The 26,275-nt window shown below is 55.2% G+C and overlaps 2 protein-coding genes across 2 annotated transcripts; one reads left to right on the forward strand and one right to left on the reverse strand.

Annotated features, from left to right (window-relative positions):
- The first annotated feature begins 1,237 nt into the window (after window positions 1-1,237).
- Window positions 1,238-15,540, forward strand: WRAP73 (WD repeat containing, antisense to TP73). The gene is made up of 12 exons (XM_066270633.1): window positions 1,238-1,384; window positions 4,345-4,497; window positions 4,993-5,109; window positions 9,472-9,544; window positions 11,330-11,433; window positions 11,996-12,082; window positions 12,299-12,433; window positions 12,515-12,592; window positions 12,876-12,960; window positions 14,195-14,320; window positions 14,776-14,967; window positions 15,207-15,540. Exons 1-12 carry the CDS (start codon window positions 1,316-1,318, stop codon window positions 15,347-15,349), a joined length of 1,362 nt encoding a protein of 453 aa, XP_066126730.1. The 5' UTR covers window positions 1,238-1,315; the 3' UTR covers window positions 15,350-15,540.
- Window positions 15,541-17,238: 1,698 nt separating this feature from the next.
- TPRG1L (tumor protein p63 regulated 1 like) lies at window positions 17,239-20,112 on the reverse strand. Its single transcript, XM_066270635.1, has 5 exons — window positions 19,817-20,112; window positions 19,628-19,719; window positions 19,371-19,547; window positions 18,345-18,498; window positions 17,239-17,691 (listed from the first exon to the last, which is right to left on the reverse strand). Exons 1-5 carry the CDS (start codon window positions 20,012-20,014, stop codon window positions 17,497-17,499), a joined length of 816 nt encoding a protein of 271 aa, XP_066126732.1. The 5' UTR covers window positions 20,015-20,112; the 3' UTR covers window positions 17,239-17,496.
- Between the last annotated feature and the right edge of the window lie 6,163 nt (window positions 20,113-26,275).

Below are 26,275 nucleotides of genomic sequence, written 5' to 3' on the forward strand. Positions count from 1 at the left end.
TGGAACGAGTTTCGAGCGGCCCTCGGCAGCCAGCAACTGCCTTTCGCTGCCTTCTGGTGCTCATGCGATCCGTTTTCTGTCTTTGAACCGATGTCCCCAGGCTGGCCCTCGCGTCATTGTCGCCCGTGGAACTGCGCGCGAGCCAAGTTGGCGCAGACTGGGTTCTCTGGCTGCACGGGGTCTTCACGTCACCTGGAGCGCCTGGCAAACTTCCACACACCTGTATTGTTCACCTACTGTTTGCGAGGCGCAGGTGGGGACACAAACACGAATCACACTTAGGGGTGAATACGGTCCGGGCAGAAAAAGCCAGCCCCGCGGAGCAGGAGGCTTGCATGCATCCCCTACCAGTTAGTTCCGGGAAGTTAGGGAAGGTGGGGGGCCTAGGCAGGGAGGCGCGGAGAGATACCAGGAGGACGAAGTCAGGTCTTCGTGCCCGGAACGCAAGTTAATGCGCGGGGTCCCGGTGCGAGCAATCTAGTGGGCTGCAAAGGTTCCGGCGGGGCCTGGCGGGGGGCGCACTCGGAGGGGCTTGGGAAGGGGACCAGGCGTCCCGAGTGGACAAGAAGACAAGGCTGGCGTGCTCAGGGGTGGATCGCAAAGGCTGTTAAGGCAGCGCCCACGCAGGTGCTAGCTGCGCGGTCCCAGCGCGAAGGCCCGCAGAGGACTGGCGGGTGCGCGCGGTGCACGCGCCCTGCCTGCCAAGTAAGTGTCAAATTCGTACCCCCGGGATCTAAGTTGCACCCGAGCGCGAGGGGACAGTCCTTGCGGGCGGGTAGCCCGATCTTGCCAAACAAACAAACAAACAAAAACAAAGAAAAAGAAGTTTACCCACCATGTACAAAATATGTGTACATACACTATTATATATCTACATATATAGAAATGCATGTTTGTATGTAAGCATATTTACGCATAAACGTACTTACGTGGGAGCATAATATATAAATACAAATGCACAGCACATAGGACATGCAGTGCAGTATTTGGGAACATATTTATACTAAAAATGATTCGTTGTTTGTCTGAAATGAAAGTGTAAGCGCGCGTCGTGCATCTTATCTAGCAGCTCAGGCTGGACCCGAGCAAGCACCGCCCGTGGTCATCCCAGGTCGCGAGAAGCTTGGCGGGGCCTCCAAAGCGAACTACAAGCCCCATGATGCCCCGCGCGCGGGGTGGGGTTGCCTGGGGCCTGATAGGCTGCGTCGCGCTTCCCGCCGTCCGTCACTTCCGGGCGCGGGGCTGACGGTTGCGGCTGACAGTGAAGGGGTCTCCAGCGGGGCGCGGGGCCCGGCGCGGCGGGCAAACTTCCGCCATGAACTTCTCCGAGGTGTTCAAGTTGTCCAGCCAGCTGTGCAGGTTCTCCCCGGACGGCAAGTACCTGGTGAGCGGCCGCAAAGCCTGGAACCCCCGCACCCCCCACCACCTGGAGGCAGGGACCCGGATACCGCAGCGGAGGCGGCCGCAGGGACGGGGCCGCGACCGGTGACTTGGGTGGGCGCGGGGCCCAGCCCCCTGCACCTGGACTGGCTTCCACCTGTCGGGGGCGGAGCAAAGCAGTGCGTGTGGTCTTTTAACACACGTGAGGACACGGGTGACACCAGCTCGTCGCTATTTTGTGCCCAAAAGGCGATTGCAGAATCCTATCGCCTGGAACCGGTGCAGTAGCGGGTGCAGCCCGCCGGGTCTTGCCATCCGTCCCAGCCCTCTGCGCTGGGGCTGTCTTAACCACGTGCCAGCTGGGATGGATGGCTTCACTGACCGGCGGTCGGTGTCCAGATGGGAGGGCTGTCCGCACTGCTGGGGTGGGCGGTGGGGTGGTACTGACGTCACTGAGCCGGCCTGCAAACCGATGAGACCCGCTGTGTGTGTGTGTCCTCGGGATCGTGGGTGGGCATTGGTGGTGGGTGGGAGGTGACTGTCATTGGAAAGCCATGCGGGGGTGGGGTGGGGGGAATCATGCCTTATAAAAAGTGTCTTAGTTTTCCTTGATCCTCTAAGTACTGACTGACACTTGGTGGTTCTTTTTCAGCGTGAAGCTGTTACTAATATCCTTTTTATTCTTGTCTTGGCCTTTCAGAATATAATTCCCAAGTGACCTGTTTGCCTTCTTTATGGAGGTTATTACTCAAAATCACATAAAGTAGCTAGCATTCAGCTACAAATCACAAAAGGATTTTAGCTTGATGCAGAATAATTTTAGCTAAAACCTTGGTGCATGTTTGAAAGCTCTACCCCCATAAGTTTTACTTTTAAAAAAAATATTGAAGTACAATCCGGTGAATTAAAAAGATAAAAATTATATTTCCTAGCTTAATTTTGGTACTTCTTTGACTTTTACACTCTGGTGAAAATACAGTGAGAGGCTTGATAGTCCTGTTGGTAGAATCCTGTTCTTCAAAACTCTGTCTTAAATCCTAGAGGAGGTAGGTCTGTGTTGTCCTTTTTAACATCTTGCAACAGAGTTGATACCTTTTTTCCATGCGTTGCTACAAATATTCCATCTCCTAGTGAATTCATTGTAGCTGACAGTACTATTCTAATCTGCCTTAGCCTTCCCTTCCTCCTTTTTCTGTGGAAAACTGTGGCTTTTTTTTTTTTTTTTTAGTGGAAGTTCAGAAAACACAAACCAATGATCTAGTTTGACCTTGATGAGTACAAAAGTGAAGTAATTAACATTTAGGAATCTGGCCTTGACTTTTACTCTGTAACGTAGTCTATACTCAGCAGGTAAGTATTCTCAAAGGGAAACTATGTGCTCAGATATGGATACTAACGTGGGCATAGAGTAACTGTTTATCTTTCAGAAAACAGTATTGACACAGGGTTTTTATAGTCAGTACCAGGAGTAAATGTGTAAAAACAAAAAACCTATACACCTCACTGTCACACAGCTAGCCACACACAACACTTTTGGTCACCAAATGTGTGGGTTGTTTTCCCCACCAGGCAATTCTGTGACACCAGCTGCCTGGCCTACCATTTAACTCAAATTCTGATGCTTTCTACCTGGGGATAGCATCAGACTCCACAGGTGAAGGGTTAGTCCCACAAGACGGCTCTTACTACAGATGCCAGTCACCAGTAGCAGGTGCCTAGGTTACCCACAACTTTCTGTCTGACTGGGTTTCAAATGGGAGGTTCCCATGATCCCTCCAGCCTCAGGTTCAGTTAATTTGCTAATGTGCTTACAGAATTCAGGGAAACAGTGACTTGTGTTACCACTTTCCTAAAGGATGTGCTAAGTAAGCAGGGGTCCCCAAACTTTTTACACAGGGGGCCAGTTCACTGTCCCTCAGACCGTTGGAGGGCTGCTACATACAGTGCTCCTCTCACTGACTACCAATGAAAGAGGTGCCCCTTCTGAAAGTGTGGCGGGGGCCGGATAAATGGCCTCAGGGGGCCGCATGCAGCCCACGGGCCGTAGTTTGGGGACGCCTGTTACAGAGGAGCAACTGGGAGGGTCCCACATGCAGGCGCTCTGCCCTGTGGAGTGGGGGTGCCTCACCCTCCCACTGTGGGTGTGTTCACCCACCTGGAAGCTCCCTGAACCCTGTGTTCTGTGGGATTTTATGGAGGCTTCCTTCTGCGGGCATAATCGGTCCTTAACTCCGTTTTCAGCCCTTCCCCCTTCTCAAGGGAGTGTGAGGGCTGGGGCTGGAAATTGCAAACTTCTAATGGCTTGGTCTTCCTGGTGAGCAGCCTACATCTAGGAGTCACCTGGGAGGCCACTCAGAGCCCCTCTCATTAGGGCAGAAGATGCTCCTGTCACCAGGAATGCTGTGCCAGGACCTGGGGGCAGAGACCCATGTGTATTTTCTGTTATCTCACAGTCAGTAAATGAGCGTCTGTGATGCATCGTTGATGACTGACAGAGTTTAAAACCCTTGTGCTGATGCTCTGTTGGTTTGGCCCAGAGTTAGGCTTCGTCCAAAGGAAACTGCCATTTCTGTAGTCATTCCCACCAGCGACGGCGAGGCCCCGATCCCTGCTCCTTATACATCTTCTCCAAGTGACCGAGCCATGTGAACACTCTCCCCAGTCTGTTTCCTACTTATATTTAGTTTCAACATATCACGAAGGAAGGATTAGAAAATGACTCAAGTACAGAGTTTTAAAATAAATACGTTATACTGGAATATAACAGTTTTAATACCTAGTCTGTATAATTCAGCTTTTATCTTTTTATTAACTCATTTTCCAAATTGACGGGACCATCTGGACAAAAACCTGTCAGAAAGGCGAGAAGGGAGCACAGTCCCGGCGTGCGGAACATGCTGACTTTCTGCGGGCCCCCTCCTTCCGAGTGTAGGACCCACACACATGGCTTCTTTTCCCTTCCAGGCTTCCTGCGTCCAGTACCGTTTAGTGGTCCGTGATGTGAGCAGCCTGCAAGTCCTTCAGCTGTACACGTGCCTGGACCAGATCCAGCACCTCGAGTGGTCAGCCGATTCCCTCTTCATCCTGTGTGCCATGTACAAACGGGGGCTGGTGCAGGTACGCCATTCCGGGACTGCACCCAACGGATGACCATCCTCTGCCGTTCTGGTTTGGAGAAAGGGCAGGGCCCCCTACTGCCAGCTTTCTCTGAAAACTGTGGTAGATCTCTCGGAGTTTGGGTACTTTCAGAATGAAAAATAACCACATAATTATTCTTAATCTGTAACCAGATAGAATGCAGTAGCAGGAAGTGTTTGCAAACCCAGTCTGGCACCTGGGACTAGGGGCATTTGGGGAAGCACTCAGCTGTCGTGTTTGATTGTGGAGCAGAACTGGACAAGGCTTCAGTCTGGCCAAGGGAAGGCAGTTTTGAAAGCTACAGCCAAGTGAAGTCCCCAAGAAGTGCGGTGACTTCCGTGGTGCGGTTGGCACCATGCAAGATTGGTCAAGGTGCCTGTGCTCAGACTCCGCACTTGACAGCCAGTGGTTTTTAAAGCGTGCTTGCTGCCCCGTTAGTTTGCCACCTTGCATTTCTCTCTCTTGGAAACCCAGGTGTGGTCTCTGGAGCAGCCAGAATGGCACTGCAGAATCGACGAGGGCTCTGCGGGGCTGGTGGCTTCGTGCTGGAGCCCAGACGGGCGGCACATCCTCAACACGACTGAGTTCCATGTGAGTGACCCTCCGTCCCTGACTCTTCGGTCCTTGCCCTCCGCCCCTGACTCTTCGGTCCTTGCCCTCCGCCCCTGACTCTTCGGTCCTTGCTCTCCACCCCTGAGCTCCGTTGGGTGTGTGAAAGGGGGCGATCTTTGGGGAGGGGCTTGTTCTTCACGTTAAGTTCATCAGAATGTGATAAACCTGTTAATGCTGTTAAATAACCTTTTTGCCCGGTTTTAAAGGGAAATTAACAGATTAGGAAAAAGGCCTTACGTTACATTTTAAGGATTTGAACAGTTCCTGTAATTTAACAATAGAAAATGTGCTTCGATATGAACTAACTTACATCTTCCTTCTTGAATGTCTGATTTGGGGGTGTCGGTAGTCGCATCCCTGGTTTGTTCTTCAGACACCATGGCTCTCTGTGCTGCCGGGCTCCGGGCTGGAGCTCTGAGTACGGGACAGATGTGTAAAATCTGATAATGAGCCCGTGGTAGCCTGGGGGGTGTGCAGCCGTCTGGCAGGTGGATCAGGGGAAGGAACCAGCGTTTATAAGGTGTTGGGTAGAGGTCTCTGGTGTCTCAGTGTTTTGTTAAATATAGAAACCTGCACACGCCCTGCTCATGTGCTTCCCTGAGGTAGCATGTGGGCCCCAGCATTTGGGCCTAAACCTGGAGTGCTGTCTGGGCTCCTGTGGGGCGTTCACCTGGCTCCCTCAGGATGGTGCCCCCGGGTTAAGGGGTTGGCTGAGTGAACTGCTCCTGCGACTTCACGTGTCCTGTATGTCAGTCTTCCGAGGAACTTGAGGTCCAGGCCTGCGGGGCAGGCGGTAGGAGGGTGAGGGAGGAAGCGAAGGCCCGGAGTGTCTGCACTAGACACCCTGACGTGGGAAGGGTGCTCATGGCTCGGTTTGCAGAGATGATCAGTGGAGCTTTTCAAGGGGCCTCGTGTCACCATCTCAGACTTAGAGTTCTCTGGGCCAAAACCTCAGCCCCCAGCCAGACGCGTGGCATATAGGGTGCCTGCCTCCTGTTGGGCACCATGCAGGAGGAGGCCTGTGCCTCTCGGACGAGGTTCGGTGAGCAACTGCAGAGGAAGCCCCTGCAGTTCCATCGGGCTGGGAACAGTGCACATGGCCCCAGAGCCTAGCTCCTCCCATGGCCACTGTTCCTGCAGGGACTCCCCTGTGCTGCTGCATTTCCTGTTACTTGGGGTCTCGCTTTGCTTGAGGCTCGTGTGTGTGTGTGTGTGTGTGTGTGTGTGTGTGTGTGTAAGAGAAAGAGAGAGAGGTTGTGGGTAGCCACTTGTGGTTTGTACTTGTTCCAAGTTTGTTTACACGTGACTTGTTCTCTGTGTGCCCGTGGTGGACCTTTCTGCCCCCTCCTCACCACACTGCTTTTGAGATTTGTCCGTGTAGAAGGTATGGCAGGTCCCTGTAGGACAGTCACCCCACAGTTTACTTAGCCCTCCAACCTTGGCTGGGCATTTGAGCTGTTGGGACCCACATTGCTGACAGTATGTTGTGCCTCCCGTGACCCACGTGGAGTTCTCTAGGATGTGACCTGGGGGAGTCCCTGGCTGTGGGATGCGGTTCCGCCATCCGCAGTGTTCGTGTCAGGACGTACAGTGATGGCGGCTCCATTCCACTGTGTAGGGACCGCATATGGGTTGTGGTGTTCATTTCTCCACTTGTCAGTGAGGGGCTTTGCTGTCTTGTTTACACACGCACGCGTGCACACAGTTGACGTCCGTGCCTCAGCTACATGTGTTTACCGTGGTACTGTTCCTGTTACAGTTTGTGCATTGTGTCTAAAGACATCCAAGATCACAGAGTTTCTTCTGTTTTTTTTTCATGCACGTTTGTGGTTTGGCTCCCAAGTGCAGATGTGGCCTGCTGTGAATTATATCCTTTTCCGCTGTGTCAGAAACTTCCGCCTGTCTGTGTGCGGGTCTGTTTCTGGGCTCCATTCTGCTCCACTGATCTGTCTGTCTCGGTGCCAACACCACACTCTCCCGACTACTGCAGCTTTGTAGGAGGTCTGCCCTCCAAACACACAGTTTTCCAGTTCTGCTCTTAGTCACTTTGGCCCTTCACATCCTCTGCATTTCCATCTCACTTTTAGAATGAATTTGTCAGTGTCCTTTAACAATTCTGCTAGGGTTTCTGAGATTGCGTCGACACTGCAGACCAATTTGGGGGTATTTGCGGTGTTAGCAGGACTGAGTCCTCAGATCCATGAACGTGGGGCGTCTTTCAGCCATGTTTCCCATGTTAGATCCTGCACATATTCTGTGGAACTTGTAGTTCAGCCCTAGACTGTTCACGTTGGGGCCCAGCCACATTGGCCCTGCAAGTCCTCTCTAGAGTCTGACCCTCGGTCTGCTCCACTCGTGACAAGTGGAGAAACCACACACACTTCCCACAGTCAAGACCCACGGGAGCCACTCTCAAGTTGCTGTGTTTATGTTCATTTTCCAAACACTCGCTTCGTTGAGCGCGGCAGTGATAAGGTGATAAAGACCTACTTATTTTTCATGGCGAGAAAACATGAGGGTATTGAGGTAAAGGAGAAAATTACCTCTGTGAAAAGTGAACGTTCTCTCGCAATTCAGCACGGAAATGCTTGGAGGCGCCCTATCCCCCGGGAAGGGGTGGTGCGTCCCCCAGGAGCGCTCTCTGGGCGCACCTGAAACCCCGGTCAGAGGCCCTGTGCCCTCCCTGCTCTGGTGGCAGGACCATGAGCTTGCGTGGTCCTCTGTCTTTGAAGCAAGCTCCCCCCCCCCCCCGGGCACGGCATATGGATGCTGGCTGCTTAGTGGGGAGCTCCACAGGTGGGCAAGCCTGTGTTGCTGCGGTTCAGAGAGCATGAGCCTCTTATTTTTTTATTAGATTGTGTCAGAGTCGGAAACAGTCGTCATGCTTTAGGAAGCGGTTTTGGTGGCAAGGGAGGGTCAAGATGAGGCTTGTGGTGCTTTGTGTCTTCTGTGTGAAAAGGCCTGTTACAGGTGTGCGACTCTGCGGGGGGTGCTCCCCCGAGTGACAGCGCTCGGGGGCCCCATTTGTGGACTCCCCTGGGTCTCAGGAAATGAGGGTTGCAGGCAGGTCAGCAGACCGGGTGGCACAGGGGCTGGATGTCACAGGTAGGACCCGAGGGCTAGACATGCCGGGCTGGCAGGAATTGTCACCTCTCCTCAGCTAACCTGGCAGCCTCAGTGAGGCCCATTTCTGGGCGGTGCCAGCCCTGGGAGTGCGGTGCCCACGCCCTCAGACCATGCTGGTCCGCCACCTGCAGCGGAGCTCCCCAAACCTCTCTGCATGCCGTGTGAGCATACAGAGGGACAGAGGCAGCGGCGGCCTTCAGACTTCCTTTTCTTTGGTGAGAAAAGCCAGCCTGGAGAGAATGCGGTTAGCTCCCTGTTGGCCTGCAAAAGGAGAAGGAAGGTGCGGTCTGCAGGCAGCACCCTGCCGCGAGTGCAGTTCCTCACGGTCACTGGCCATCACAGGCCCATCCTCTGTTCCCAGCCTGCGCGGCCCTTGGTTCTGTGGGGGCAGCTGTGGGGCCTCTTCCCTGAGCACCTGTTGGAGCAGCTGCTGGGCGGCGGCAGCCTCCACAGAAGATGGAGGGTGTGTGCAGAGTTCCTAGAAACAAGTTCAGTGGTCCTGGTCACAGGGGATTGTGTGCTTTTAGGCTCCACAGGGAACCTGAGGGCGGGGGTGAGGGGTTCCATATTAGGTGCAGACCTAGTGGGTGTTTTGAGTTAAAGGGTGATGGTTAAAATACCAGAGATCATGTCCCTGTTCCAGGTGCGTCTGCTTAAGCACAGGTGTCTGTCCCCAGGCCGACAGGGGCTCCGTCCCTTTTGTACCAGCCTGAGAGAGGGAGGGCAGGAAGAAGGACGGCTCACCCACAGCAGGGTCCCCAGAGCCCCCTCCCTTGGGGGTCAGTGTCTTTCCCTCTGTGGTTTTGGGACGCACCTTCCTGCCTCAGGCTGGGTCAATGCTCAGAGCAGCCTGACCAACGTGAGGAGACGAGCATCCCACCTGCTTCCCCACGTAGAGACGTTGCTCGGACTGAGAGCCACTTTCACTGATGACACTAGGAAAACTGAGTGCTTGGAAATAGTGAGCTAAAGCACATTTACATTGTAAATTTGTGAATTTATTCATTTGACTGTGGTATTCAAATGCTCTTGTTAAGCAGTGGAAACAGCACCAGGAGCAGGGAGGGGGTGACTGGGAGCCACAGGCATGAGCCAGGCTGACACCCCTGTGATGACCCCCTTTCCTGTGTGGTTGGGCTGCCGTAGGTCCCGTGGTGGGACATCTCTGAAAATCTGACCGTGTGCTGTGTCTGTCCTCCCCCCTCTCCTCCACAGCTGCGGATAACCGTCTGGTCCCTGTGCACGAAGTCCGTCTCTTACATCAAATACCCGAAGGCCTGTCAGCAGGGTGAGTCTGGCAGAGAACTGGGAATCCAGTCCTCTGTTGCTGTTGTCCTCTTCAACCTTCTTGTCTTGGGGAATTTCAGACACAGGCTGAGGTGTGCCCCCCGGTGATTCTAAAGCATGTCCCAGGCCTCCCGATGCTTTATCTGTAACTGTCCCCATGTCTCTCTACAAGACAGGATTCCCTCTTAAGACAAGTCACAGTGACTAAAACAGGTATGACATAAGAAATGTACATGTTACACCCTTTGTCTGTTACAAGACTGGGTATTCAAGCCTGGAATGCTGGTGGCCGAGGCCAGGCAGGTCCACATTGAATTTGGGCAGACAGCAGAAAAACTGCGGAGCCGAAAAGCATTGGGCCACTCCATTTAATAAAGTCTCACAACGGCGGACAAGCACACAGGCAGGGGAAACTGCCTCTCGAGCAAACAAACAGCAAAAGTGGCCCTCACAGTGGCGGGCAGGCAATCCGTGCATCCATAATCCGCCATCTCTCTTGAATGCAAGCACCTGTCGCCTTAGAGAGGCCACACACACAGGGTGCAGCCACGTGCTCACATACCAATCTGACACAGCTGCCCCACAGCTCCCTCTCAGTTCATGCCCGTCAGGGGACTCCAGCTCATCTGGACTTCTGTTGACTACTTTGTGATCTCTGTTCAGGGGAACGGTGACCTGTCCCATCTGGACATCCCAGAGGAGGATAAGGGACAGGTGTACTCTGAGCCAGCAGGGAGGAGAGTGGCCCAGGCACAGCCACCCCTGAGATGTAGTTAGACTACTGACTGAGAGCTGACGGGGTGCCACACTCACCCCGAAACGACCCTGAAGTGTCTTTCATTTAATAAGCAGGGAAGTGTCATAGAATTTGAATGGTTGTCTCCTTTTTTCTGTTGCCATCAGCAGTTGAGGTATATGTTTGAATGGAGCGCAGTGTCCTTGTGCCATTTCAACCTGTTGCTGGGATGTGGGGTCCCCGCAGGCGGCATGGGCATTTCCTGTGTGGGAACAGCCTACACGTGACATATGTTCCCTCGCCTCACGCGGTAGTAAATGCGACACCTGGGGCTCTGCATCCTGAAAAGGGCAGCGTGTCATTTCCAAATTCTTACTTCAGGTCTCCTTCTTCCTGGCCGAGGAGTCAAAGGAAAAATTAAAGTGTTGGCCTGACCAGGTGGTGGCACAGTGGAGATAGAGTGTCAGCCTGGGATGCTGAGGACCCAGTTTTGAAACCCTGAGGTCACTGGCTTGAGCGTAGTTTCATCAGCTTGAGCGTGGGATCACAGACATGACCCCATGGTCGCTGGCTTGAGCAAGGGGTCACTCAGTCTGCTGTAGCCCCCCAGTCAAGGCACAGATAAGAAACAATCAATGAACAACTAAAGTGATGCAATTACAAGTTGATGCTTATCTCTGTCCCTTCCTATTTCTGTCTCTGTCTTAAAAAAACAATAGTAACAATAATAAAAATTAAAATGTTATAAGCCAACTTCCAGCTAGCTAAGCGCCCTATAATTTGTTTCCTAAAAACAGGATAGCCCACAGGTGTTGCACTTTGCAGTGACAGTCTGTGGGTCCTCGGGCAGGTCCCTCATGTCTTCTTCCCCAGGTTTCTGGCCAGCCAGTCATAGGGGTGCGCCCAGGGAGCGAGGCCATGCTATGGGGTGAGGCCACCATCACTGCCCCTCTCTCCCAGACGTGGCTGCGCCCCCTTCTTCCTTGGAAACCGCCACCCGTGTCCCTCCTGTTTGACTCCCTGACAGCAGCCCCTTCCTCTTCCCGGCAGGAGTTGCCTTCTCCAGGGACGGCCGCTACCTGGCCCTGGCGGAGAGGCGGGACTGCAAGGATTATGTCAGCATCTTCGTCTGCAGCAACTGGCAGCTGCTGCGGGTGAGCTGTGCCCCCGCCAGGGAGCCGGGGTCCCCGTTCTTCACACTCCTGGCCCAGCTGGGTCATGTGGGGGAACGTGGCCGACTTCACGTCTCCGAGGGCAGCATGCTGCCTCGACCTCAACTGCATCCCCTGGTTAAGCGTCTGTGAGACCGGTGGACATGTGCGTGCTGGCGTGTGTTCAGAGCTAACACGCATCACATGGGGGCCCTGTCCTTTCCTTACTGGTTTCACGGGCCTGCTGCTTTCTCAGGAAGAGCAGGGGACCATTGAGCTGGACATGGGGCGCCTGCACTGCCCAGACGCCTGCAGGGGCCAAGGGCCGGGGAGCCTCAGAGTGCGGCCTCTACAGGCTGCACCAGGCTGGCCGGGGCCGAGTGCTGGCTGCTCTGGGACCTCCTAACACTCAGGCGCACAACCACTAGGAAGGACAGGCATGCAGCCTTCTGTGTCTGTCTGTAGAGATTGTGCACTGGGTGTCTTAGAATCGTCAGTGTGAACGTGTGTCTGTTTCAGACCATGCTTCCCCCTTTGACCCGCATCTCCCTCTTCCCTGCAACAGCATTTTGGCACGGACACCCAGGATCTCGCCGGTATCGAATGGGCCCCCAATGGCTGTGTGCTGGCGGCATGGGACACCTGCTTGGAGGTGTGGGAGGCGCTTTTCCTTGTATTCGTCCTCTACAACCTGATCGTCCCTTGTCCGCAAACCTCAGTACTCTGTTCGTGTAGCTGTAGGCTCGGGTAGCTCATGTCCCTGCGCGTCTGCACACCTCCTCCTCCGCCTCCCGTCTGCCGAGTCTTACTCGCTCCGTTCCAGCTGAGCTGGACCTTAGCTCGCGGCCGCCACGTCTCTCCCCTGCAGTATAAGATCCTGCTCTACTCTCTGGACGGCCGGCTGCTGGCAGCGTACTGTGCTTACGAGTGGTCCCTGGGCATCAAGTCGGTGGCCTGGAGCCCCAGCAGCCAGTTCCTGGCGGTCGGGAGCTATGATGGGAAGGTGGGGAAGGGCCCCCGCCCACGGTGAACCCTGGGGCCAGCGGGTGTCAGCGCAGGGCGTCTCACTGCGGTCCTCCCTCAGGTGCGCGTTCTCAATCATGTGACCTGGAAGGTGCTCACCGAGTTGGGGCACCCCGCAGCCATCAGCGACCCCAGAGTGGTGAGTCAGGTGTCGCATCTGTGAGCCGTGAACAGTGCTGGGAAGGAGCAGGTGGCCTTTCTTGCTCCACGTTGTTTGGTGATACGGGAGCTCCGTCCCTGTAGCCTAAAGTGACATCATGTTCACACAGCATGCCAGGACATGCTGCCTATGGCCCTGGTCTTTCCTGCCCACAGTCCCAGGGGCTGCAAAGCCGTGTCCTTGCCTCGGTTTATCTCAGGTCTTCTCCTGCATACTGTCCAGGGCCTTTCACTGCCCTACCCCCGCTGGTCCTGTCTTTCAGGTGGTGTATAAGGAAGCCGAGAAGGGCCCACGGGGGACACTGGGCCACCCTGTGTGCCCTCCACCCAGGACCGCAGAGAGCAAGTGTGAGCCCTTCTCTTCTTTTGTGACAGAGGTTTCTCTGTCCATGTATGTTGCAGCTGGCCTTTTCTCCTTCCCTGGGACACCTCATGGCCAGCTCTTTCTACTGTGTGTCCTGCACCTGGAAATCAGCTCTAGAAATCCAGCCTGGATGGCTGGTGCTCTGAGTGCCTCTTATTTTTTTTAAAGAGAGAGACAGGAAAGGTAGGGAGAGTGAGAAGCATCAATTCGTAGTTGCGTCACTTTAGTTATTCATTGATAGCTTCTTATACGTGCCTTGCCCGGAGGGCTCCAGCTGAGCCAGAGACCCCTTGCTCAAACCAGCAACCCTACACCCAAGCTGAGGAGCCCACATTCTAGGCGGCAGTCTCGGGGTCCTCAGCATCCGAGTTGATGCTCTGTCCACTACGCCACCACTGGTCAGGCACACCACATTTTAAGAATAACATTTCCTTAGATGAGCCAGAGGGTCAGGAGGTAATGGTGGTGGACGGCTGGACCAGGGCTGCAGAGCTGTGCTGTGTCCTGGCCGTGTGGCCCTGGGCCGGTCCCTCGTGTGGGTCTCGTTTGTGACATGGGTATCGGGCAAGTGGTCACGGGCACAGTGAGAGCTTTGTGGTCCCTCTGTAGCCTGCTCTGGTTTTATAAGGCTCTTTTCTTTTAAGACCATCATTTTAGAGCGAATTTAGGTTCACAACAAGGTTGTGGAGGGGCACAGAATTCCCCTCATCTCTCAAACACAGCTGCCCCCCATTGGGCACTGCATAAGTAGGACATTTGTCAGGGTGGATATGCCTGTGTTGAGATGAACTCTTTTCAATCCCCCCAAAATTGTATTCTGCACACTTTTCTACATGTGAAAAGCCAACACAGGTCACGGAAGGTGAGAAGCAGCAAATGGTAAACAGATGCTGGAAGTGGGAAAACAGAAAATGCCCTGGTGCTGGGGTTGCCGAGGCCACGGGGGGCAGGTGGTTCCGAGTCCGAGGCTAAGTGGGAGCCTCCCGGGAAGGCCTGGCAGGGGAGGGCGCGGGTCAGGCCTGCTGACACATGGCCTTATTTTCATAATATTTTGCCCTGATTCTTTCATGGTCCAGTTGCCTTTTCCTCCCTCTGAGCCGCGTGGGCAGGGGCAAGGCTCTGCTCCATGTCACAGGGCAGGGTCAGGGGCACCGTGGCGTCTCGGGCGTGGGTACACTGTGCAGAGACGGCAGTGTGGGCTCCCTTCCCATGTTCTAGATGAGATCGCCTCCGTGCCCGTGTCCCTGCAGACTCTGAAACCCGCTGCTGACAGGGCAAACCCGAAAATTGGCGTCGGCACACTGGCCTTCAGTCCCGACAACTACTTCCTGGCCACGAGGAATGGTGAGTGCTGCGGCCCACGCCACGCAGTATCCGCTCACCATTCCCTCTGGTGTCCCGGACAGGCTCCCTCGCTCATCCTCCCATCCTCTGACTTTTCTGGCAAAAGAAAGCCGGAGCTTCCGGGGTGGGGCTTTGCCAAACTCGGCCCAGCCGTCTCTCCACATGCTCCATCCTTACTTTGGTGAAGAACAGATCCAGGTCCCATTCCCGCCGAGGTCTCTCTATACAAGAAGGGCTTTTCCATTTTTAAAGGTTGTTTTAAATAAAGACCCAGAGCTCACCCACGTGGCTGATAAGCCTACCAGTGTGACCATGGGCCCCTGGATGGACACGGGAGCACTGAGTCACCCCAGGGCCCGGTGCAGAGACCAGTCTCCCGTGTCCACTGCATGTCAGAGCCAGGGGAGGGCTGAAGCAGGCAGCACTGTGGACCTGTCCACGTTTCCCTTCCTCAGACAACATCCCAAACGCCGTGTGGATTTGGGATGTCCGAAAGCTGAGGCTGTTTGTGGTACTGGAGCACCTGTCCCCTGTGCGCTCCTTCCAGTGGGACCCGCAGCAGCCCCGGCTGGCCATCTGCACAGGAGGCAGCAAGGTGTATCTGTGGTCGCCAGCAGGCTGTGTGTCCGTGCAGGTGCCAGGGGAAGGTGAGAAGGGCTCACTGGGTACCGTCTGAGGCACCACTGCCCGCATCTTCATGTGAACAAGGTGTGCCTGACACGGGCTGTAGCTCCGAACTCTGTAAGGGGGAGGCCTGCCCAGCAGAGGCAGTTTTGGGGACCATAGTTGGGTCACTCCGCCCTGTCCTTGCACCCCCGGGATCTGGGACTATAATCCCCTTGGGACCCTGACCTCCCACTCTCTCTGGCCACCTGTCTTCCTCCAGGTGAATTTCAGGTTCTTTCTTTGTGCTGGCATTTAAATGGGGACACAGTGGCCCTCTTCAGCAAGGACCACTTCTGCCTATGTTTCCTGGAGATGGAGGAGGGGGTCGGCACAGCCTTGGGGCCACTGGGCAACCACACGTAGGACGTGAGCACAAGCGGCCATGGGACATGGAAGCAGACTGGGCACGTCGGCCGTGGGCACAGAGCGAGCTGCTCCAGCCATGGTGGTTCACGGGAGGTGACTTTTATTTTGCTATAGCAAGGCCTTTGTGTAAATATGTACGATATAAAACTGTAATTTTTGTTATTTAAGTATTTGCTAGTTCATAAAAAGGCTGATGCTGGTTTTCTTGAGGGGTCTGGGTCACAGGAAAGCTTTCTAGGGTAGTTTTAAGTCCTGGTTCAGTGTCTCGGAAAGAACTGAGCCCCAAGCTGCCAGTGCCCCCCAGACAGACCAATCCCTGGCTCCTGCTCCAAGCCCCTGTTCTGTCACTGAAGTTTTGGGAGGACAGCATCTGTTCTGGAGTGCAGGCGTGGAGGGTGGCGCCTGGCAAGGTCAGTCCTGACCTGCCCAGTGGGTCCTGCAGGGAGTCTCCCCGGCCGCTGGCCCTAACACAGCCCCCAGCTCTGTGCAGGCGCTCTGGCAGGTCACCAGGCAGGGCGTGGATGGTCCTGGTAAGGCAAGGTTGTGCACCGCCGTGCTCTGTGCACACCACGGCCCAGCGGGGGCTCTGGGCCAGCCTCGTCTTCGCACTGACAGCAAGGTGGCAGGCTCAGTGGGACAGGAAGCAGCTTGCACTGCAGGTGCACTTGTGGGAGGCGCGACTTTTGTGGTTGCTGCACCTGTTTTAGTAACAGCTTCAAAGAGGGACAACACCCAGGCAGTCTAAATGTCTTGACTGCAAGACCGACGGCAGAGGCCCAGGCTCACGCTAGCACGCAGGCAGCTTCTGACCAGACAGGCTGCTGTATTTGGGTCATTGCCATGCCGGTCATAGCCAGAGCAGTGTTGGAAGTGAGGAAGGAACTGGCAGGCCAGCACTTGAAGCTGATGACCCAGTATTCTAGTCACGGTGGTGAGCTGCGCTCCCCACGGTGACAGGCTTCCTGTCTGGAGGCCCAGGCGTGGGTAGGGCAGAACCCCGATGAGGCCTGTCCCATGTGGGTGCTGCTTCATGAGAACCTCACATGGTTCTTTTTAGCACTTTTTAAAAAGCAAATGAGGCCCTGGCTGGTTGCCTCAGTGGTAGAGCGTTGGCCTGGCGTGCAGGAGTCCTGGGTTCGATTCCCGGCCGGGGCACACAGGAGAAGCGTCCATCTGCTTCTCCACCCCTCCCCCTCTCCTTCCTCTCTGTCTCTCTCTTCCCCTCCCGCAGCTGAGGCTCCATTGGAGCAAAGATGGCCCGAGCGCTGAGGATGGCTCTGTGGCCTCTGCCTCAGGCGCTAGAATGGCTCTGGATGCAACAGAGCAAGGCCCCAGATGGGCAGAGCATCGCCCCCTGGTGGGCATGCCGGGTGGATCCTGGTCGGGCGCATGTGGGAGTCTGTCTGACTGCCTCCCCATTTCCAGCTTCGAAAAAATGAAAAGGAAAAAAAAAAGCAAATGAGGCAGTTCCCTTTTTAAGCACAACTTTGACAGTACACATTTAGAACACATTAGTTGTGAAAACTGGGCAGAGAACTGTCAGGGTGACATTCTCAGATTAATGAATTGTCTTAAAATGACTTTCTGCAAACCTGGGCCTGAGAAAGATGCCGTAAGCATTAATGTAGGTTAATTCTAGATAAAGTGTGACTTTAGAGCAAACGTTCATTTACACAAAAGCAATGGCTCACTAAGGAGCTGACAAGGCAGACCATCTCCTGCAGACTTCACCAGGCTGCTGGCTTCTTTGTATTTAGCTTTAAAAATGGGTTAAATTTCCAAATACAAAACTAGACACCCAATGTAAACTTAGTTGTGAGTGCAGGCACTGGACATGAGGTGCCTCCCTGGGTGAAGACCCCCACAGCGCAGGGCGAGCAGGGACGTGCTAGTGCAATCATACGACATTTATTAACATGCGAGAGGGCACTGGGAAGGACGGAGAGCCAGAGGGAGACGCTCCCGGAGAGACGCGGCAGCTGAGTTCCGGGCAGTGTAAGCGGCTGCCAGTCACTGAGGTTCGCCTGGGTCTGTGGCTCGTTACCAGGTGCCCACATCTACCTAAAGTATCTTTATGTCATTTGACTGCATTCTAGTCGCACTCAGACCACTAAAGGGAGGCAGCCCGAGCCCCCGTGCAGCCCCTAAAAGCCGATCTTCCCTCGGGTCATGGAATAGCCCAGTTTCGCCTCGTTGTTAATGAAGGACATCAATCCCACATAGGTCTCGATGAGGAGAGGCTGCTCCAGAACCAGCACGCCGCTGGCTTGTCCCGGCCCAGGACTCTCTTTCTGGGCTTTTTTGACAGCTTGAATCAGCAGAGATTTGAAGCTTTCCAACTTTACAGAGAGAGAAAACAGAGCTGCTCAGAGTGACCCACAAAAGGAGAAACCCACCCCACGCCACCAAGGTCTGTGCCAGCCCTCCTGCCCTGCCCTGCCCTGCCCTGCCCTGCCCTGCCCTGCCCTAGGGTAGCACATCCTGGTAGCCCTCAGCTCACCTCCTCGCTGGGGCTCTCTGGAGTTGTCAGGGGGTACCTGTGTACTCACCTGTGCTAGACAACAGCCAGCACTCTCGGAACCTTGTTCTCCACAGGTCTGAGTAGTTTTGCCCTAGAGAACTAAGTACCTAACCTTCACCACCACCAGGCTAGGAAGCAGGCCCAGGTGCACAGTGGGCACAGCCACTGGCCCCAAGGCCACCTCTCCTGGTGAGCACAGGTCAGGTCGGCGGGCCTGTCCCAGAACCCTCTGTGCCCTCCTCCAAGGCAGTTCCGGCCTCCTGGGCCACACTGCGAGGCTAGGCTGACCACCATCCACATGGGGCTATTTAAACATAAGTAAACTAGAATTACTAAAAATTAAAAGCTTATTTCCTGTTTTACTGGCCACTCTTCAAGTGCCCAGTAGCCATGTGGCCACCGTACTGGGTAGTGCAGGCCTAGGACAACTCCGTCACTGCTGGGCAGCGCCGCTGTCGTGGGCTATCTTACTTGGCACAGAGAGGCTGTCTTCTCATCCGCACCGGCCATCGGATGTTCGATGAATGTAGTGTAGGGCACATTGGTGGACCAGGGGTTCCACCTGTGTATGAAGGAAGGCCGGCTCTGCTTGTCCCACTGAATTCGAATCCCCAAGCCTTCTCGCCTGCAGGGTCAGGAAAATGAACTGGACATCACGGAGCAGACGGCCTCCCACAGTGGCCCGCTCTGTGATGGGGTGTGACATTGAACAGCTGGTCCACGATTAGAGGCAAAACCTGGGACATTTCACAAGAAAAAGACCTGTGGGCCCGACCAGTGACAGCAGTCTCCAGTAAGAAGAGCTATTTTAAGTAGTTTTAAATATGAGAAACTATGTTGTTTTGGTCAGGCTAAACTTAACCTTGACACCATTACTAAAGTTTATCACGTAATGGGACCACACATAGAAGGCTTATTATTAAAATCCTCCCTGAACGCCTTATAGCAGATTAACATCGCGTTCATCTTTGCTTCCTGAGTTCCCTCTCCAAATGTCGACCTCTAAACCCTAACATACACTGTTTAGTAGACTCCAGTGTCTGGGTTTTGGGTATTTCAGGAAACTCCCCTAAAGCATGGGGGTCAGCTCCTGAAAGCTGGCCGTTAAACGTTTTCTGGTTTACCTAGTCCAGTCCTCAGTGACATCTGTAAATTAATGAGGTATACTCCTGTTTTAAAAGTGCAGCAGAGCAGAGCTGACATGACTATTCCTGGCCAGAGATAAAAATGCTGTCTGGTCCTTATCTGAGCTTGTCCGTGTAGGGTCTGCTCCAGCGTATGCTGAGTTCACTTTGACTACAAGCCCAGAAGCTGTTTCTGTGCCAGAATTTCTCTTAATGCACCGGCTGCCCAGGAAGTCATTAGTTTCTATTCTGAGAAGCTACAGATTCGGGAGCTGAGGCTTTGATAGAACGTCGGACACAAGACAACCAAGGGGCGAAGTTCGGAAGCCCCGGCTGCGGTGGGGGGGGGGGGGGTGCCGCTGACAGAACTCACTTGTTGAGCGATTTCCGGGGGAACTGGAACTGTCCCCAGGAGATGGTGTCCACGACGTCGAGGGCGATCCGGACCACCTGCTCACACTGCAGGCTGATGAAGTCGTACTTGCAGATGAGCAGCGACTGGTCGGTGACGAGCACCAGCCTCTCCTTCTCGTTGTTCCAGTGATCGACCCTGCGGCGCGGCACCGGGATGCGTCACCTGCATGCCTCTGCGCGGGGCAGGGTCCCCCCACCCGGCCGCGCCCCGCTTACTCGGTCAGCAGCCACACCCCCTGGATGTCGCCATCCTCCACGGGCCGGACCACCACGCGGATCTCGTCCACTGCCTGCTCAATAGTGCCGGGCTGCGCGCGGGCACAAGGCGGGGGTCACCCTCCGGCCCCGGGCCCGCAGCCCCTCCCCTGGCCCCCGCCCACGTCCCGCCCCCGGCTGCGGCCTCACCCGGAACACGAAGTACTCCTTGACGCGGGCGCGGCGCGTGGGGTCGTGGACGATGGGCGGCCACAGCGTCTGTCGCAGCGGCGTGCTCGGTCGCCCCCCGCCGCCCGCGCCGCCGCCTGCGCCGACCTCTTCGCCGGCCGCCAGCAGTGCCGTGGGGCTCGTGCCCGCCGAGTCCACCGAGTCCCGCAGCTGTAGCATCGCTGCGCCCGCCTCACACTGGGACAAGGACCGACCTGGAGGGCGCTGCGCCGCCGCCCGTCCGGCCCTCGGTTCGGCCTTCGGCTTAGCCCCGCCCCGCCCGGGGCGCCCACCCAGCCCCGCCGGCCGACACGGTTGGCTCCGTCTTACCAACTCCGCCTCTTGCTCCGCCCCCTCCGGGCTTCGCGATTGGTCTCCCACTAGATGTCTCTTACGATTGGTCCTTTCTACCGCCACTCACAATTGCTTCTGCCTCTCGCGCAACGGAAGCGCAAGCCAACGTCCTGTTTACGAGCCGCGGAGGGGCGTGGTTGCGGCCAGTTGCCAGGGAGACGGGGAGGGGCGTCAGGATTCGAATGCCGCTTCCTAGTAAAATGATCTTCCTTGGTGCCGCTGACTTCCAAGGCCGAGCCACAACCTCCGGCCGGGGATCCGCCCCTGGACGCGGTCGAGGTCCCTGAATCAAGGGCCAATCGAGGACTTATTCTAGGCGGGTCTGCTCTTCCAGGAGGGACCTCCTCGCCCGGTGCGAGCGCCAGAGTCTCTCACCCCCTCCCGGGCCTGTGCCCCACCCCTGGGTGGTGCGAGGGTGGTGGCTGACAGCCCCGCTCCGCACGCGCGCTGTGACCCTCGCCCAGCTGGCCACGTTGGGCTTGTGCCGCCTCTGCTCGTGCTCCCCTCCTACGCCCATCGCCCCCGTGTCCATCCTGCAACACCTGGTTTCAAACCGCCATCCCCAGGACACGCTGCCATTCAGCACGACTCCCTGATTTGCTCTTTGCACTTCCCTGTAATTATCTGCTCCGTGTTTTGCTGGTCACTTCGCTGTGTGTGCGCGCTCGCCCCATTTGTTAGGAGAATCCAGGGAGAACTATTTCTTTGCATAGAATAAGTACTTCGGGATCTGTAACACTTTTATAGTTATTTAAATTTCACAACAGCCCAGGGATGTGAGCACACAACCCTGTACTAGCTGCAGAAGCAGGTTTGGATAGTTCTGGTGACACTCCTAAGCCTGCTGGGCTGGCCAATTCCCTCCTGCTTCGTGCAGACTGGGATGCCTTCCCAGCCTTCTGCTCCTGGGACCTCCCTCCCACACAGCAGGTCCTGGACAGTCACTCACTACTCCACTCAGATGTCAACAATGACAGAAATACTACACTGAAATACTACAAATACTGAAATACTTTTGGCACTTTGCTTCCTTAAAAAAACAGAAACGAACAAACAAAAAACAACCTTAAAGAGTACTAAGCAAGTGTGCAAATGTAGAACAAAGCGTGTCTAGCTCCTCTTACCTGCGAGGCAGGGTGGGGACAGCTGCTGCTCCTTCTGTGGACCAGGGGGCACCTCCTTGGCAAGGAGAGCCCTTTGCTGAGTCTGCTTTCTCTGCCCAGTCCCTGAGGGATAGGCGGGGATCAGGCCCCTGAGCGGATGGGGCTTGAAGTGACCCTCCCTAAGTCACCCTTCACTACAGAGGGGGTTGGAGCAGAACCAGGTACCCATGAGTGACGGCAGCTAAACATGTAGATTCTTGAATCCCAGCTGCTCCACTTCTGTGCCCATGGACTTGGACACTAGCTCTCTGTGCCTCAGTTTTCCTTTCTGGTGCACGGAGATAAGAACCCCTACTTCCAACTGCGTGCTGAGAGGATTGAACGAGCCCAGACCTGTGTCATGCTTAGCACCTTCGCTGACCTACAGTAAGAGCCATCTCAGTGTCAGCTGTTATTCACACTGTTCACTGCGCCTCTACGTGCCAGGTATGTTACAGATACCACTTTTGCTCCCAGCAGACAAGCACGGGCCACAGTATGACAACGTTTTACAGAGGAGAAAACAGTCTCACAGAGCCCATCACTCTGCAAAGGTCATCCATCAACAGAATTAGGACTCTGTGAAGTCCAGAACCTGTGCTCCAGCCCCTACCCCCTGCTCCCCGTGCGGACGAATCCCAGGAGGGGCAGTTAGAAAGCCCGTTCCTCAGCAAGACACTGTCACCACTCATTTCCGTATTCACCGACATACAATATTCTCACACGTGCATGGACACAATGACATGGGAGAAACAGTCCTTTCCTTGGGCAGCAGGATTTCCTGGTGACCTTGATCAGAGTCTTCTCAGCGAGGACCGGGGAGAGGTGAAAAGGAGAGACATGGTTCTGGGAACCAGGCTGAGGCCGGGAGGGTGAAGAAGGAACCCTTTGGTCGGTCACAGAAGACACCTGGAGGGGGTTCCAGGAGGCAATAGCGGTGCTGTGTTATTTTCAAGGGACAGCCAGCCCCTGAGGGGCCCAGCCTGCTCTGGGCCTCAGCTTGGCTTGTCCTTATGTAGCTGTGGCTGACCTTGAGTGGGTTACTTAGCCTTCTTCCTGCTTTTCTGTCCTCATCTAGAAAGCATGAATAAAAGCCTAGCTCACAGGTTGACATGAGGCTTAAATGAACTAATGTGCACCACAGTACAGAGAAGACTAATCTGGACCGGCTCCAAAGCAGCTCCACCACAGTCCAGTGAGCACCTGCGGAGTGGACAGCGAGAGTGAGATTGGAGATGCAGGAGGACAGGGGCCCACTGAGGGACCCAGACCTAGAGCCCGGGGGTCCAGTTAGCTCAGGGCAGGATGGAGACAGGTGAGGCTGGGTGTGGACAGGGGACGCGATGGGAGGGAAGGTGTTGTGGAATTCTCAGGACATTTGTTTTCTTTACAGGAGGACTAGGGGTGCAGCCAGGGGTGTGATACATGTGGACAGTTTGGAATACAGTTACGAACAGAGGAGGTGATTGGGGGGAGGCGTGGGGATCCCTGAGCAGCTGGGGGGCTCCGGGAAGGTTTGCAGTGGAGCCTTCCACACGGCAGCTTGTGGGAGTGGACTGTCTGGACTGGGGGTTTGCTGGTGGCTGTGGAGGAGGGCACAGAACAAGGGGAGGCCAAGGTCCTGTGAGGGAGTATTTACCAAGGACGGTGGGGGTCAGAGATTTGGCTGCACTGTGAGCTAATAGGCTAGCCTGCACCGTTTCAGGGATGCTGGCAAAGATGCCTGACCCCCAGGTCAGAGAGGACAGACCATTCTTCACAAGAAGAGCGGTGGCCAGACAGAGCGTCAGCATGGCGCGCCAGTTCCATGAGCCCCGACTCCCACTGGGGACGGCAGTGGCCAGCCCGGATGGGTGTTGCACACAGCAGGTGCACTTCAGGAGGATGCCCGGGGCTTACGAGCATGCTCTGTCCTCTTCCTGGGGAGGGCTGCTCTGTGCAAACTCACTCCTGTGAAATGGCCCTGGGAGGAACGGTCAGGGCCCAGTGTTCCTGCCACATTCTGCAGAACGTGCAGAAGTGTCTCCCAGGATGTGCACATTGTGGACCTTGAGTACAGGTTTCCCGTCTGGCTAGAGACAGCAGCAGGTCCAACAGGGACTGTGACTGGGAGGGTGTGGGGGGAGGAAGAGCCGAGGCCTGGATAGAGAGAATGGGGATGCTGACCAGGGGGTTGTGGGCACAGCCTGTCGGTCCATAACCTGGGAAAAGAACGGGAGATGACTGAGCATGTATGTGGTGGTAAACAGCATTGGAAAGTGGTTCGTGTCCTCGGGGCCACAAATGGGGCTGGGGGCTTAAACAATAGAAACTTATTGTCTTGGTCTGGGGGCCAGGAGGCCAAGACCCAGGTGTCAGTGCGGCTACTCTTCCTCCAATACCTGCCGGGAACCTGTGTCTTGCCTCCTCTAAGCTTCTTGTGCTGCCAGCAAACCTAGGTGTCCCTTTGCTTATGGCCCCATCACCCCAGTCTCTGCCTCCGTGGTCCCATGGGTATCTTCTCCCTGTGCCTCTGCCTTTTCTTACGAGGACACCAGTCACGTTGAAATACGGCCCACCCAATGACCTCATCTTATCCAAATTACACCTGCTAAAGCCCACAGTTTCAAATAAGGCCACATTCACTGTACAGGGTTGGGGAGAGAGGGGGGACAGAAACTGAACATGTCTTTGGGGGACACAATTCTCCTGTAGCAGATGGTACTACCTGTGCAGTGAGAAGGTGCAAAGGGAGACTGTCCCTCTGCACACGTGTCCTACAGAAAGGGCGATGGCTGTGACGGTCACTTGTGGAGTCCCCCGTGAGTGAGCTGGGCCCCTGCCTTTTTGACGCTTCTTTCCTGGAGCTTTTGAAAAGCTGTTCCCTCTCCCATCGGCAGATGGCAGAGCCGCCCACACAGGCAGAGCACTGTGTCCAGCGCTGGAGTGAATTTAAGCCGGAGATGAAGTCATTACCATAGGCTCTTCCTGAGGAAGACTGAAGTCTCAGCGGGGATGCATGCCTTCTTCCCTTAACTTCCAGGTGTTAGCATTCTACAAAGCCATTGGGTCCCACCTTTGGCATCTATTTCTGATGGAAGGGTGGGGCAGGACACCGCAGAGCCAGGCATGTGCCAAACAGGAGCTCCAGGTGGGAGCTCAGAAACGCTGGGGGCTGGGGTGCTCAGGGCGCTCAGGGTGCCAGGCTGCAGCTCCCTATGCTGGAGGTCCACATGCAGCCTGAAGACTGTTCCCACTGGCAGGGTCTGTGGGCAGAGCTCACCTTCCAGTGAAGATGTATCCTGGGTGCGGCCAAGCCCTCCTCAAAGGAACCAGATCTCGGCCTCAGTGGGTCCCAGGGCTGTGTCCGAGGCCAGACAGTGCCTTGCATATCTAGTGGTTCAGTCAGAACAATGCTGGCTCACGCCCTAAAGGCCAGGTAGTCGCCTCCCCGTGGGGCCCGTTTGTGGAAGCTGGTGGAGGCGCCCACACTATCCAGACTGAACGCACGCCTGGGGATGCTCAGTGTGCACAGACCTGAAGAGACCTTGTTCATTAATCGGCCTGCCCTTGAGTCAGGAGAGTGTTTGTGAGACTTCAGATCAGACTAGGTTTGGATTGCCCACAGGGTCAGTTCAGGGACCATCAGGAGGCTGCACTGACCTCTCCATAGGACCCTCTCTCCAGCTCTCCAGGGCTTAGAGCCAGACCTTGGGAGAGTAGGAGGCTTTGGAAATGGCCAGCCAAGCTGGCGGGAAGTTCTTCCTCCTCCCCACGTAATGTGTCCCTGGGCCAAGGCTGTTTATTATTTCCAGTAGAGAACGAGACAAAAACACTGAAAAGCAGTGTCTTAAAAAAATAAAATGGTTTTCACACAAGCTAGAGCAGTGGTTTGCCAGATGTGGACGGGGACTGTTTTCTCTCCCCACACCTGCCTGCCCAAGGCTCCAAACCAAGCCTTCCTCCGTGTGTGAACTGTGAGCGCCACCTGGGTGCCGCCAGTACCAGCGTGCCAGTGAACAGCCCTGCGGGCCCAGGGCAGGCGTGTAATGGGGATGGGGTGGTAGCGGGTCAGGCCACTGTCAACTTCTGGCTTCCACCCGTGGCGCCTGCTGCTCAGGGCTCTCTTCCTGGCCTGAGTAGGGTACATAATATTCACCATAAAAATAAAACAGCTCATTATTTCTTATCAGCAAAAAATGGGCTTATTTGAAAATAGCAAAGGATTGCAACTCGAGACAAGCATGCTGTAGCAAAACCAAAATAGGCAAGTCCAGCAAACAAAGGAAAGGGATGTTACTTTGCAGAGAAAGAGGAAGTTGGGAGGGGTGCTTTGCCTGGAAAGGCCATTGGAGGAACCTGAGAGTTCAGGGTGTTGATGTTTCCCATTGGCTGGGCTTGTTGCTGGGCAAGGAGAAAATCTTCCTCCTGCTGAGGTATTAGAAATACTTCCTGTCTGGGCCTGACCAGGCGGTGGCGCAGTGGATAGGGCGTCGGACTGCAATGGCGAGGACCCAGGATTGAGACCCCGAGGTCACCAGGCTTGAGTGTGGGCTCATCTGGCTTGAGCAAAAGTTCACCAGCTTGGACCCAAGGTTACTGGCTCGAACAAGGAGTTTCTCGGTCTGCTGTAGCCCCACGGTCAAGGCACATGTGAGGAAGCAATCAATGAACAACTAAGGTGTCGCAATGTGCAACGAAAAACTAATGATTGATGCTTCTCATCTCTCCGTTTCTGTCTGTCTGTCCCTGTCTATCTCTCTCTCTCTGTCTCTGTAAAAATAAATAAATAATAATAATAAAAAGAAGTAAGATGGCCCTGGCCGGTTGGCTCAGTGGTGGAGCGTCGGCCTGGCGTGCGGGGGAGCCGGGTTCGATTCCCGGCCACGGCACATAGGAGAAGCGCCCATTTGCTTCTCCACACCCCCCCTTCCTCTCTGTCTCTCTCTTCCCCTCCCGCAGCCAA

Source organism: Saccopteryx bilineata, chromosome 3, assembly GCF_036850765.1.
Source record: "Saccopteryx bilineata isolate mSacBil1 chromosome 3, mSacBil1_pri_phased_curated, whole genome shotgun sequence".
NCBI classification, from domain to species: Eukaryota; Metazoa; Chordata; class Mammalia; order Chiroptera; family Emballonuridae; genus Saccopteryx; species Saccopteryx bilineata.

Coding starts and splice junctions, on each gene's coding strand:
- WRAP73 (XM_066270633.1), top strand. CDS start 1,316: ATGAACTTCTCCGAGGTGTTCAAGTTGTCCAGCCAGCTGTGCAGGTTC. Junction 12,434..12,514: donor TCGGGAGCTATGATGGGAAG/GTGGGGAAGGGC, acceptor GTCCTCCCTCAG/GTGCGCGTTCTCAATCATGT. Junction 12,593..12,875: donor CCATCAGCGACCCCAGAGTG/GTGAGTCAGGTG, acceptor CCTGTCTTTCAG/GTGGTGTATAAGGAAGCCGA.
- TPRG1L (XM_066270635.1), bottom strand. CDS start 20,014: ATGCTACAGCTGCGGGACTCGGTGGACTCGGCGGGCACGAGCCCCACG. Junction 19,720..19,816: donor AGGAGTACTTCGTGTTCCGG/GTGAGGCCGCAG, acceptor GCCCGCGCGCAG/CCCGGCACTATTGAGCAGGC. Junction 18,499..19,370: donor CCCCGGAAATCGCTCAACAA/GTGAGTTCTGTC, acceptor CTGACCCTGCAG/GCGAGAAGGCTTGGGGATTC.